The following is a 12,403-nucleotide window of genomic DNA, read 5'->3' as shown; positions in this document are numbered from 1 at the left end:
AGAGGTGTGTGCAGGTGTGTGCACACAGAGGTGCCCGTGGGCTGCCTGTGTGCCCAAGCACACAGACAAGCCTGTGTTTGTGCCTGTGAGTGCCTGTGGACGTCAGCACTGCATTTCAGGGTCTGTACATGAAGTGTGTCTCCGTGTGCAAATGTGCATGTATGGCTGCACACCCACGTGGGGTGTGGGGATGCCCCTGTGCACCCACCCAGTCAGATCTGGCACCTGGAGCGGTCGAGGTGGGTCCTGGCTCTAACCCCTCTGCCACCTCCCAGGAAGCCCTCCCTGGATGACCCTGAGTGAGGGGTGGACAATGGGGACAGGATCCCTGGGGATTCAGGTGCAGGAAGCACCTGTCAGTCATAGCATCCCTCTTCCCTGTCTTTTCCTGGGACAGTGATTGTGAGAGGGGGACAGCCTGGGACCCTCCCACCCTGTCACACACTGCAGTACCCCCTAGGGCCATGGGGACAGGGTACTGTGGCTGGGCAGCCCCTGACACCAAAGCCCTCCCCACCAGCAGGATGCTGGGCAGTACTAGGAGGAAATCCAGGCGTTATCGGGTGGCTGGCTGCATCCCTTGTCCCTATTGTGGCCTCTGGCCTGAAATTTCCTGGCATAGCTATCCCAAAAGTGTTATCCTGGGCTTTGCTTTCTCCACTAAGGAGTGGGGCCCAAGCCAGCAGGAGACACAGCTTCTCCATGACCTGCAGGAGTAAGGGAAGGGTGTGGATCAGGCCTCCCAGGTTCCCATCACACCAGCTGCGAAGAAGAATATTGAATTTTGATGGGAAAGGAGCCAGTCCTCAGTTTCCCACTTGGTGAAGGTCTGTGCCTCTTGCCAGCACAGGGTGCATGGAGTAGGGCGAGGATGGGGGCTTGAGGGGAAATAAGCCCCCTGAAAACATGTCCTGACCCCCGCCAGCCCCCTCGCCAGCCCCCTCACCAGCCCCTCTTATCTTCTTGGCATCCGGATGGGGTGTCACCAGAGAGGCCGAAATTTCAAGGAAAAAAAAATGTAAATAAAATCTGTGTCCCGCCTGTCACCGTTATCTCAGGAATCCGGAGCGCCTCGGCCCCTTCTCCCAGCCGTATTTCATCTCAGCCATCGCCGCTGGCCACAGACCAAAGTGTGACAATAGAGATGGAGAGAGGCTGTGACTCAGAGCCCGCCAGGACCCTGGGCTGCAGCCACCTTCCTACCCATGGTGCCCAGGGGGTCGTGGGATGGACAGTGGGGCTTGGTGCTTTGGACCCAGCCACTGGGACACCATGATGGGAACGCTTTTGGTCCCTGTTGCCCACCTGGTGTCCCTGTGGGCAGCAGGATGGTGGCTAGACCACTTCCCCTCCTTGCTCCAAGATCAGCTGCTAATGATGTCTCAGGACCTGCTCAAAAAGAGTGTAAATTATTCAGCTCCTCATCAGGGCAATTAAATTAACTCATCATTGTGGGCCATGAATATTTCAGGGGAGCAGAGACCAGGGGGGCAGGAGCCAGGAGGTGCAGCGAGCTTGTCCATTCTCAGCCTATGGGGGCCAGAGCAGGCAGAGAGAAGTGGCTGCGGATCTCCAAGCAGGGGGCTTGCAGATGGGTGCCTGGTAATCTGGGTCCCACACAGGCCCACCACCACCCTGTCTTCTGCAGTTATGTCCACTGGCCATGGAGGGAGGCCGGGTGCTGGCAGTCCCCAGGCAGCCCCTCCCTGCCCTGCTCACGGAGCACTTCATGCACCTCGTATCACCCCTTTTGTCGGGGGGAGGATCTGAGTGTTCATGGCAGTGCAAGGGGCTGCCTCCACCCCCGGGACCTCAAATCCCCCCTGCCCTCCCCTTGCCCTGGGCTGTGCAAGCCCCTGCCCGCTGCCCTCCCCAGGGCCTGCAGGGTATCCGTCAGGATTTCTCTTTCCTTTCTTCCTCGCACTGAACAATTAATAATTTATCCCGTAATAAAAGAGGAAACAGTTAATGAGATGAAAACAAGCCAGAAACATCTGCTGGGGCTGCTTTCATCGCCTCCCTGGGCCGCCTGCACAGGAAGCAGTGGGAGGGGGCCAGGGGCGCCAGCGGGGGCTGCAGCAGGAGGCCATCCCCCGCACCCAGCCTTCCTCACCTTGGCCCTGTCCTCTTCGGGGACCCCCTGGCTGCCCTGGCTTGGCACCCTCTTCCTGCTGCACCATCAAAGCCTGGCTGAGATGTGCTGGTCTTGGATCACAAGTAGTGCTCGGGTTCCTGCTGGGAGGATATCACCCCAAAATGGGCAGTGAAGCCCATTGACCTGGCACTGCATGGTGTCCCCAGAGATGTGTCTGGCTGCTAGAGGGGACAGGGTTGTTCCATCAATTCCCTTTGTCCCCAGCCCCCAGCCCCAGATGTTGTTCATTACTGGTGATTCAATTTCCAGCGAGTGGGGCTGCCCCAGGGTCCCAATGCTATCAGGGTGGCAATGCAACCCCAAACCCCCCTGAAGGGATGTGGGGGCACATGGGGACTGGACATGGCACCCTGCCAGCAAAGGGGGCTGCAGCACTGCCCCCTGGCTTGGTGCTTTGCTGGGATTTACAGGGCCCCAGAAAGAAGCTTGTTTTGAGACCATTTATTTCAGCAGCATGAGAGGAGAGGTGCGAGGGGATGCAGCCAGGATGTGTGTGGGGATGTGGGGTGCTGGGGAAGGGGTGGATGGGATGCGGGTGGGGATGAGAAGTGCTGGGGAAGGGGAGGGCAAGAGGAGGGAGAACAGAGACGTGGAAAGGGACAGGTAGTGAATGTGAAGGGGAAGGCAACAACACACAGCCAAGACCCAGCCTGGAGGGAAGAGCCTGCCCTGACCACTGGCTTGGACACAGACGACAACCATGGGGACCCCAAGAATGCTGGCAGGGTGTGGACAGGCCAGAATGCTGCAGGGATGGGGATGGGGTGAGGGTTTGGGCAAGGGAGAGCAGGGCTTGGGCAGGATGCTGCTGCTCACCTCTGCTTCCAATTTAGCTGATCCTTGCCCCAATCCCCACAGCTCTCTAATCTGTTTGTCTTCCAAAGCCATTAAGTTAATTCAGAGCCTGGAAAAATCTCTCAGCTCTAATCCCAGCCCACCCTCCAGCTCAGCTGGGTTCAGCTCAATGGGTCTGGCCAGAGTATGGCCAGGGGACAGCAGGCAGCTGCCAGATGCTGGCCATGCCCGGTGCAGAGCCCCTCATCATTGCAAAAGAGGAGGGACCAGGTCCTGCAGGCTCCCAGCCCCAACTCTGTCAGCCCCCACGTCCCTCCTGGGTGCCACTAAGGGCCCTTGTGGGGACAGACAGGTGTGATGACAGCTGGGAAGATGACCTATCCTTCCCACAGCCCGGAAAGGCACCTGGCCCAGCTCCAGAGAGGTGGCGTGGAAAAAACAACGTCAGCATCAGCCCAGAGGAATGTGGCTATCCCAGCCCATCCCAGCACAGGACAGGACTGGGACAGGGACAAGGCCCTTTGCTATGCATCACAACAGTATCGAGCAGGGTGATGGTGGGGGGTCTAAAAGCCCCCTTCCTTGCTCTACCCCTCCACAGGGCTGGTAGCAGCATCCCTAGGGTACAGCCATCTCCAGTCCCTGTGGGCAGGTGCCCCTTCATGCTCTGAGTGCAGAGAACATGACACTGGTGGCATCCCCTGTGCCAGCCACGGACACTAGTTGTGGTTTATTTCCCCAGAAGCTCATTTTTTCCACCTAGGGCCTCAGTAGAGGGGGAAGGGGCTAACCCCTTCCTGAGTCCCCCCAAGGCTCCTGCCATGGCTGTAGCCCCCATCTCTTGTCCCCTCCATCCTCCACCCTGCAGGGTATTGCTGGCAGCCCCTCAGAAGGACAGTGGTGGAAGGTGATGGGGAAGCTATCCAGACACGATGACACCCGCAGCTGCCCCCATGCTGGGGACCCTGGCATCCTGCTCCCCTCCCCCAGCCCCATCACCCTCCAACATCTCCTCAATCCTAGCCTGGGTAATTGGTGGCCTGGTGACAGACAGGCTCATTAACAGCTTAATTTCAGCTTTGTCTCTGCCTGCCCGACTCCCAGCCCAGGTGGGGACCAACTCAGCAGGGTGCAGGGATGGGCACCCCGAGGCCACCGCATCCCATTGCTGCACCCCAGAGGGGCACCTGCAGGGAGCTGAGGTATGCACGGGTCTGCAACAATGCCCAAATGGGCAGCACTGCCCTGGGTGGCCCAAGGCACCCCAACACCGAGGTGTATTGTGGGGACCCCATCCCTGGCCATGGGGGTGGTGCCAACTTGCCCCACAGCCTGGTGGGGAACTGCCACCGGGGCAATGCCACTGGGGCAATGCTACCAGGCCAGGTGCCCACAGGTGCCGGCGGCTGCCCACCCTCCTGGCCTCACCCCGCCTGTGTTTGCTCCCGTAACGGTGGCGGCGTTTCGGCTCTTTTGTGCCGGCACATAACAGGGGCAGCCGCCTCTGAAGCACCAGCCAGCGCCACGGACATGCCAAAACGGGCAGCGGGCAGGAGTACACGCGAGGGGGGTGGGCAAGGGGTGCAGGCAAGACGTATGGGTGGGAACGCAGGTAAGGGTGGGTGGCAAAGCAGGCAGTGTGTATGGACACGAGGTGCAGGCAGGTTTCCCAGCTGCATGGCTCCTCGTGTCCACACGGCAGCCCAGACGCCAGTCACCAGCAGCCCCTCACCAGGGCAATGCCCACAACAATGTCTCTGTTCCCCCTCTCCAACAGAGGCAGCCCACAAATGGCTGATGTTTGGCCCTCGAAGGCCATCCCGCTGGACGGAGGCCTGGCTGCCTTTCAAAGGAGCTTGTGTTGTATAATTTATCATCAGAAGATAACAGCCTTTGGGGGGGGGGGGGGGGGGGGAGAGGCTGCACCCTCACTCTGGGAGCCTGGCACTGTGGGTATCAGAGCTGCCAGGATCTACCGTGCTTAGGGTGTGGCACCTCCCCAGCCATGGTGGGACAGGGGTACCTTCCCCCAGGGGGCCTCATTTTGCACTGTGATGTTTTGTGGGGGTGTCCCAAGGTGGGGACAGAGATGGTGACACATCTTGCCATGCTTAAGGGGTACCATCTCCCCCTGACTCCAGGTATGCCTGCCCCAGTCACCCTAATGTGCAGAGACCTGAGGGGCTATGCCGTGACCAGAGTGAGGGGAGCCTGGGGTCAGCTTTTGGAGGGCTCTTCACGCCAGGAACTTTCTCCAGGAACCCACTCCAGGGTGACCCCCACAGCCTAGTGTGGCGGAGGTGGTCAGTGGGCATGAAGTGGCTCTGGGGAGGGCTGGTCTTGTGTGCACAGGGGCAGTGCCTGGCATCAGATCTGGGGAGGATTTGTTTAATCCCAGATAAAGAGGTGACACCAGGCACCTGGCTGGCAAACAGGCACTACCCCAGCAATGGCACCAACGGCAGTGCCAACCCCCCAGCACCTGCCAACGCTCCAACACCCACCCCAGGACCATCTGCTCACTGCCTGGCAGGACAAGGTTGGCATTAGCCAAGCATATATGTCCGTCTGGCTACCCACACACCCGTGGCACAGCATGGCATGGGGTCAGTAAGGCAGAGGGCACATGGGCAAAGCCAGGGCATATGGGGATGTAGTGCAGGGAAAAGCAAGGTGCCACATCCTCTGCCAAACTCAGGTGGATTTATGCCAGAGCCATCTCCCCCAACCTATCCTGGCCCATGGACTGCCTGGGTACAGAGCCAAGGAGGGGGCTTGGAGCCAAGGAGGAGGTTTGGCACTATGGCCTTGCCACACAGGCAGCGCTCAGGGCTTTGGGGCAAGCCAGGTTCCTGCTGCTACCCTGGCCCTGTGGCATCTGGGGTGCAGCTGGAAACCTGCCCTCCCCCTTCCCCACCAGTTGGCCCTACGGGTGGCTGTGTGCCCATGACCCCCGGGTGGGGCCGTGCCCGCCTGCACCCAGGGTCGGGGCTCAGGTGTGTCCTAGTCCCGCAAGGGCTGGGAGACAGACGGCATGGCTGGCTGGCAGGGCCATGGGCAGCAGCATCTCTGGGGGGCTGTCTCAACGGCTGGTGAGCACAGTTCTGACTGCCTGCTGGCCTGCATTAAGTGTGCCAGGTCTCAGCAGGAGGGGAAGGGAACAGTCGGGTGGGATAAGCCTTTTGTGTCACCCTGCAGTGGCCCTGAGAGCATCCAAGCAGGGGACACAGCCATGCCAAGGCCCCCAGCCTTAATTGTGCCATACCCATGAGCACAGTGTGGAGTGTGAGGGTGTGGGGAGGTGAGCTGCCAAAAGAGCCCCCCTCCAAAATACAGCCCTGGGCCCCACACCATCCTGGCCCAACCAGCCAGCCCCAGCCTGGTGGGTCACATCCATCCAGGATGGTATCCTGAGGATGCTGCAGAAGGCAACTGGTCATACTCCTGAGGCTGGCTGGGATAGGGGGTCCCCACTTACGGAACACCCCCGAGGTGCTCTGTCATGCTCAGTGTGCTGCTGCCACCCCCTGGCAATGTGCAGAGCCCTGGGTGCCTCATACACAGGGGTGCCCAGCCCCACACCTTCCACAGCAGGCAGGGGCATCCTGGAGTGCAGGACGCCAGGGAGGGTGCTGGGAGCTCATGATGGGGCTCCACACCAGGAGAGGGGCCTGGTCATGGCCCCTACACTTGAATCTCCTCCCCACGTCTGGGTAGGCAAAGTAGGGAGTGGGCACAGGGCTAGGCAGGGGGAGGGGTAGTCCACTCATATGATGATGATGAGCCAGAGTTATGTCCCAGCACATTAATGCTGTCTCCTCTGAGTGCCACCACTGCGAGATGACCCTGCCGTGAACTGCCTGCATGCTCACCTTCGTGGGCCACCAGCCCACCCCATCACAGGGGACACACGCTGCGGACAGGTCACACCTGCCTGGCTCCGGGTACCACAGACAACTCGTGACAGGCAGCTCAGTGCAGGCGCTGGGGGCACCTGGGCTCTAGATACCACCCGGGGCCACATCCTGCAGATCTCCAGGGATATCTTCAGGGTCGGCGCCTCAACTGAGCTGTCAGGCTCTCGGAGACAGCAGGGGCTATGTTCTCTCACAGCCACCTCACTACAGGCACAGATGTCCCTGCTTTGTGGTCCCCAGCGGGCTGCTGGCACATGCCAAACACATGGCCCACGCCACTCATCCTCCTCAGTCCCCATCAAACCTGTCGCTGCCATCTACCTCCATTCCAGTCCTCTCGGTGCCACGTCTAGGTAGGCACTCTCTGCCCAGGCAGTGCACAGGCTCCCCATTGCCACAGCTCGCACAAGCCAGGGAAAAATCGCTTACGGCAGGCTCGCGGTGGCATTCGGGGGCCGAGGAGGGGGTCAGTGCTGAACTCTCGACCCCGAGCCGGTAGCTCCCGACCAGATGCCAGGCGTGCGGGCACCCTGTGGCGCCCCAGTGTGTGAGCCGGTCCCTGCTGTGCCAGACTACCCACCCCCCCGCCATGCGCTCCCCTCACGGTTCATCGGCAGGCCACAGGTGATGGCCGTCGCGTGTCCCTCCCCCACGTCGTTGGCGTGGGAGGGGGAGAGCCGGCTTGGAAGGGGAGAGCCGGCGGGGGCTGCAGTTCCTCGGCCTTGGCTGAGTCTGGCAGCTCATCACACTAATGCCCAGCTGCAGCCGGAGGCCGGATGAAGCCCCTCTGCCTCACTCCTCGGGGCTGTCGGGGAGCCACAAAGCTCCCGTGGGGCAGCTCGGCCTTTCCTACGTGGGAGCCGGTGCCCGAAACAGCCCCGATGAGGGTACAGTCAACAGCCCTCTGCTGCGCGACCCCGCGCAGTGCCATCCGCGGCCTCGCAGCTCCCCCTGGCGGCAACTGTGGCTGGTGGGCACTAGGGCCGCGCGGAGTCCAGCCGACGGTCAGCAGCGGTGCGCAGGCGCCGGAGTAGCCCCGCCCAGCCCCCGGAGATACTTCCGTCCTGTGGCGGAAGTCACTGAACGTCATCGGTGGGCGCCAGGGCCGGAGCTGGACGCATAGCTGCCGCCATGGCGGGGATCCTCTTCGAGGATATCTTCGATGTGAAGGATATCGACCCCGAGGGCAAGAAGTTCGACCGTGGTGAGTGGAGCCCCGCGCCGCCTCTTCACTGGGCCTCAGCCCGGGCCTGCGCTACCCTTCCTCGGCGTCCGGTAGCTTTCCTCAGAGTGGCCTGTTCACCTCTGCCTCTCCCAGTTCCCTGTCTGCCCGTCCCCCTGGCGATGGTCCCAAGTGCCCCCTTTCTCTAGCCGTCATCTAGCACCGGCCTCGCCATATGTTGCCGCACCTGGTGCCCCCTACACACTCCCAAACGTTGTGCACCCCTTCCTCCCAAATAGCTCTGGTGCAAGCCTGCGGTGGGGTGGGGATAGTGGCCTGGCCTGGGACCCTGCTCCTGCCAAGCTCCTGGAACGGTTTCTCTGTCTTTGTCACGCATTCTGTTGCTCTTTGTAGTGTCCCGTCTGCATTGTGAGAGTGAGTCCTTCAAGATGGACCTTATCTTGGATGTGAATATCCAGATCTATCCCGTGGACCTTGGTAAGTTATTGGGCTGCTAATCTAGAGCATGCCGGGATGGAGTGAGGCTAGAGGGGTCCTTGGAGAAGGAAGACCAAGTTTGCTGCAAGCAAGGATTGAGCAGTCTCAGACTTTCTTGGGTGTCTATGCTGTCCCTAAGTTCAAAGAGGTAGTGGGCACTGTGTGCTGGGGCTGAGTTGAATTCTGGTCCACCTTGCTGTATTTATGCTTGTTTCCTGACACCCAGAGGTGCTGTCTAGTGCAACTGCCTCAGCTGGTGGCAACCAAGCTTTAAGGACCTTTTGAGGTGAAAGTTTATGGACTAAATATACTAACAAGATGAAAAAGAGACTTTTACCTTCAGAGAAGTGTAGAAGGGCTGGAACTGGTGCTGCAGAGTCTTGTGTACCTGCCCAGGGTTCAGACCTGGGTTCAGACCCAGAGTTCTGGGACTCTCCCTGCAAATCTTTTGCTGTATCCTATGAAAACAGCAGCAGTAGTGTCCTGGTGACTCTGGTCTCCAGCATTGATCATCCTGATGATCAGTGTCTTATGGTGAGACAGAGGATCCAGTGTCATCTGTTCCTCATTCCTTGCAATCCTGTTGGAGAACTAAGGAGGGGTAGGGTAGTTCTTGACCACTACCCCAGAATCTGTTGGGGCCACTGCTGCTCTGTCTGTGTGCCTTGCCTTCTGACTGCTCTTCTGCCCTCTCCTTCCAGGGGACAAGTTCCGCCTGGTCATTGCAAGCACCTTGTACGAAGATGGCACCTTAGATGATGGTGAATATAACCCCACAGATGACAGGCCATCCAGGTACAGGGGTCCACATGGGGTGGATGAGGAAAAAAGTGAAGTGCTGAGGGGTTGTGAGGTACCTTCTGCCAAAGGGTGCTCAGCTCCTGGAGGAGCACCCAGGTTTGGTGCTTCTTTGAACTCTTGGCATCCCATCGCAGGGCAGACCAATTCGAGTACGTGATGTATGGCAAAGTATACAGGATTGAAGGGGATGAGACTTCCACAGAGGCAGCCACGCGCCTGTGAGTGCCTGTCAGCAGGAGGGGGAGGCTCTCTGGCATGGGGGAGGCACCAGTATCTCATCCTGGGCCTCCCATGGGATTCCCCCCACTCACTGCTTCTCTCCTTCTGCTCCAGCTCTGCTTACGCATCCTACGGAGGGCTGCTCATGCGGCTGCAGGGAGATGCAAACAACCTGCATGGGTTTGAAGTGGACTCTCGAGTTTACTTGCTGATGAAGAAGCTGGCCTTCTAGGACACCGGCCCCTGTGGGCTGCCCCAGAGATGTTCTGCTGGCACAGAAAGGAGTAATCAGGAGCCCTGTGACCACAGATCCTGTTCCAGCACTCTTGCTTTCTGGCCTCTTCAGAGCTGGGAGAGGAAGGTGCAACCCCCCTCCTCATCCTGGCCTGTTCTGACTCCTGCTGGGATCTGCAGTCCCATCTCCTGCATGGAGAGAGCTGCCTGACAGCTGAGTGAACACCATGCTGGATGCTCTGTGGTCCTGCGTGCTGGGCATCTCCTCAGCCCTGCCTTCTGTGCTTCAAAAGCATGTGCAATCCCAGCTATGGTCCAGGACAGCTGTCTGCCTCAGGAATAGGAACCACTTTGTAAGGAACCATCCTGGGCTAGGTTTTGATTAAACTGGGATGTTTTTTCTATATCTGGCTCCACTGGCTGAGAGATGAGGTTGGCAGGGAGTGAGTACACCTGCGTGGGAGGCAAAGGGGGCTCACACCACTTCCCAAAGAACAGGCATTCCAAACTTGCTCTGGGTTTTCTCACGGTAGCTCCCATGCCTGGCAGCAGCCACCTGGCCTGCAGAGCTGGCGACTGCCGCAGGAGGGAGCTAGGTGCTAGGCAGAGACCTGCAGCAGGTCCCCAAGGGCCTGCCTCTTAGCGAGGCCCCTGAAGGTGTTCGGTTGCCCTGCTAGGGGCACAACAAGGGGGGAAGGATAATGCAAACAACCCTCTAGAAAAATACCTCTTTAATTGTAAAGCATTCACAGTAGAGGGGCCTGCCTGGGTGGGAGCAGGACTTGTGCCCCCTGGTACATGAGTGTTGCTGCTCTCTGCCTTCATGGCCTGCCCAGCTGTCAAAGGCTTGAGGAGAAGGAGCCAACCCTTTCCCTGCAGGCACTTTCCTGGGCACCAGAGCACAGCTCAGTGTCTGGCAGGGTTGCTCTGACCTGGGACCAGGGGTGAAGACTGTGCACAGCCTCACCTGGCCCCACAGTGGGGGTCTCTGCCACCCCCCTGGCCTTGCTTGCACAAGTCTTTGGCCAGGTCATAGAAGAAGAAGCGCAGCTTGCCCTGCACCAGCTTCCGGTAGGTGAGGAAGATGCTGGGGACGTGGGTCTGCTCCATGGTGCGTGGGGAGCAGCCTGGCTCTTGGGACCCTACCTGAAGGGCAAGAGTGGGACAAGGGGAGGTAACAAAGCTGTTGTGCCCAGCACACCTGGCACCTGTGCCACAGTGGCTTGGCTTATGAGGCAGTCTCACCTCCCAGCTGAAGGTCTGCAGGAGTAGGAAGAAGAAGTTGGCATGTTGGTAAAGCTGGTTCAGCTGCCTGGCCCCACATTCCTGTGTCACATGGCCCTGGGCCTCCACCACAGCGCCCACCACCAGTGCCAGGTCACAGAGGATCTCCTGCCGCTTGGTCTCGTTCTAGGGGAGCAGCCAGTGAGTGGGCTGACTCTCAAGTCCTGATTCATTCCTCTGCCCACCCTAGGTCTGGACAGGGTCCTCCAACCCCTGTGCCACCAGATGTGCCCTATCCACAGGTATCTCATTCAGTACTTTAGGTGCCTGTGCCAGCCCAAGCCTTCCCAGTCCTGCGGGCATCCTACTGCCCGCATTCTCCTCCCAGCCCCTCTCACCGATTTGGATTTCCACTGCTGGAGGCTGATGTCCACAGAAGGCAGCACTGCAGGACAGCTAAGTGTAGGCAGTGCCTGGCACTGGCCCTGGTGGGGAGGAAAGATAGTGAGGTGAGGGACTAGGAGCTGTGCCTATCCCTGGCCTTAGGTTTTGGCAGGGATTGTATGCTCACCATTCTTTTCTCCATGTCCTTGGCCTCCACGATGTACTTGTGGATGAGTCTGTTGTCACAGACCAGCCGTGTTGGGCTGGCATGGCTGTCTTCCACATGCAGGAGGAAGGATGTGAGGAGGAGCAGTCCTGGGGAACATGGGGTTACTTTGGGCAGCTCCAGCCCAGAGCCACACCTGTAGTAACGATCACTCAACCCAACCTGATGCTAGCCTTGCTAACTGCAGGAGGGGTACAGAGGGAGGTCTAGGGGGGCTGAGGAGGGCATGGTGCTGCCTTCCAGTCAGCCACCACAGGTGCTCTGTGCTCCCTAGGGGGAGCCAGGGTTTCTGTGCTGGTGGTGTGTGCTGAGGGGCCACATAGCCACATCTGTGCCAGGTTTTACAGCTCCACTGCAGGCAGGGAGCAGAGCAGGGCCAGCGCTCCCGATCTGTGCCAGGAGCAGCTCCGGCTGTCACGTGTGCTTTGGGGAATCCCTGCCTGGAGCATCCCGCAGCGGGAGTCTGCTCTGGCCAAAGGGCTTGCCTGGCGGCATTGCCGCTGCCCTTCCTGGCAACAGACATCTCCTCTGCAAAGGCCCTCTGTGCATCCTCCTGCCTTGCTGCCTGCCGTGGCGCTACACCTGATCCCCAAACCCTTTGGTGCAGCCTCTTTCCCTAGGCTGGGCATGGAGAGATGCTCAGCTGCTCTCGTTGTGTGCTGGTCGTGGCTAGGTCCAACCAAACCAGAGCCACCCCTGGGGTTTGCTGCCCACCTGTGGGGCTCATCTCTTGACGTGCCCATGTGGGGGGCCCTCTGGCTTTGTGGACGCAGTGCTTGCTGCCGACG

The 12,403-nt window shown here is 59.7% G+C and overlaps 2 protein-coding genes across 3 annotated transcripts; one reads left to right on the top strand and one right to left on the bottom strand.

Annotated features, from left to right (window-relative positions):
- Positions 1–7,998: 7,998 nt before the first annotated feature.
- Positions 7,999–10,163, top strand: POLR2H (RNA polymerase II, I and III subunit H). 2 transcript variants are annotated; one of them, XM_054385987.1, is made up of 5 exons: positions 7,999–8,071; positions 8,444–8,527; positions 9,229–9,322; positions 9,463–9,546; positions 9,662–10,163. In XM_054385987.1, exons 1-5 carry the CDS (start codon positions 7,999–8,001, stop codon positions 9,777–9,779), a joined length of 453 nt encoding a protein of 150 aa, XP_054241962.1. In that variant the 3' UTR covers positions 9,780–10,163. The 2 variants fall into 2 exon arrangements, with proteins under 2 accessions (XP_054241962.1, XP_054241963.1); XM_054385988.1 differs by lacking the exon at positions 9,463–9,546.
- Positions 10,115–12,110, bottom strand: THPO (thrombopoietin). Its single transcript, XM_054385749.1, has 7 exons — positions 12,056–12,110; positions 11,577–11,704; positions 11,404–11,490; positions 11,027–11,191; positions 10,749–10,927; positions 10,310–10,373; positions 10,115–10,234 (listed from the first exon to the last, which is right to left on the bottom strand). Exons 1-7 carry the CDS (start codon positions 12,108–12,110, stop codon positions 10,115–10,117), a joined length of 798 nt encoding a protein of 265 aa, XP_054241724.1.
- Between the last annotated feature and the right edge of the window lie 293 nt (positions 12,111–12,403).

This window comes from Indicator indicator, chromosome 13 (genome assembly GCF_027791375.1).
Source record: "Indicator indicator isolate 239-I01 chromosome 13, UM_Iind_1.1, whole genome shotgun sequence".
In the NCBI taxonomy this organism is placed as follows: domain Eukaryota; kingdom Metazoa; phylum Chordata; class Aves; order Piciformes; family Indicatoridae; genus Indicator; species Indicator indicator.
The sequence above is the reverse complement of the archived record's forward strand: the minus strand, read 5'-3'. Positions and strand labels throughout refer to the sequence as shown.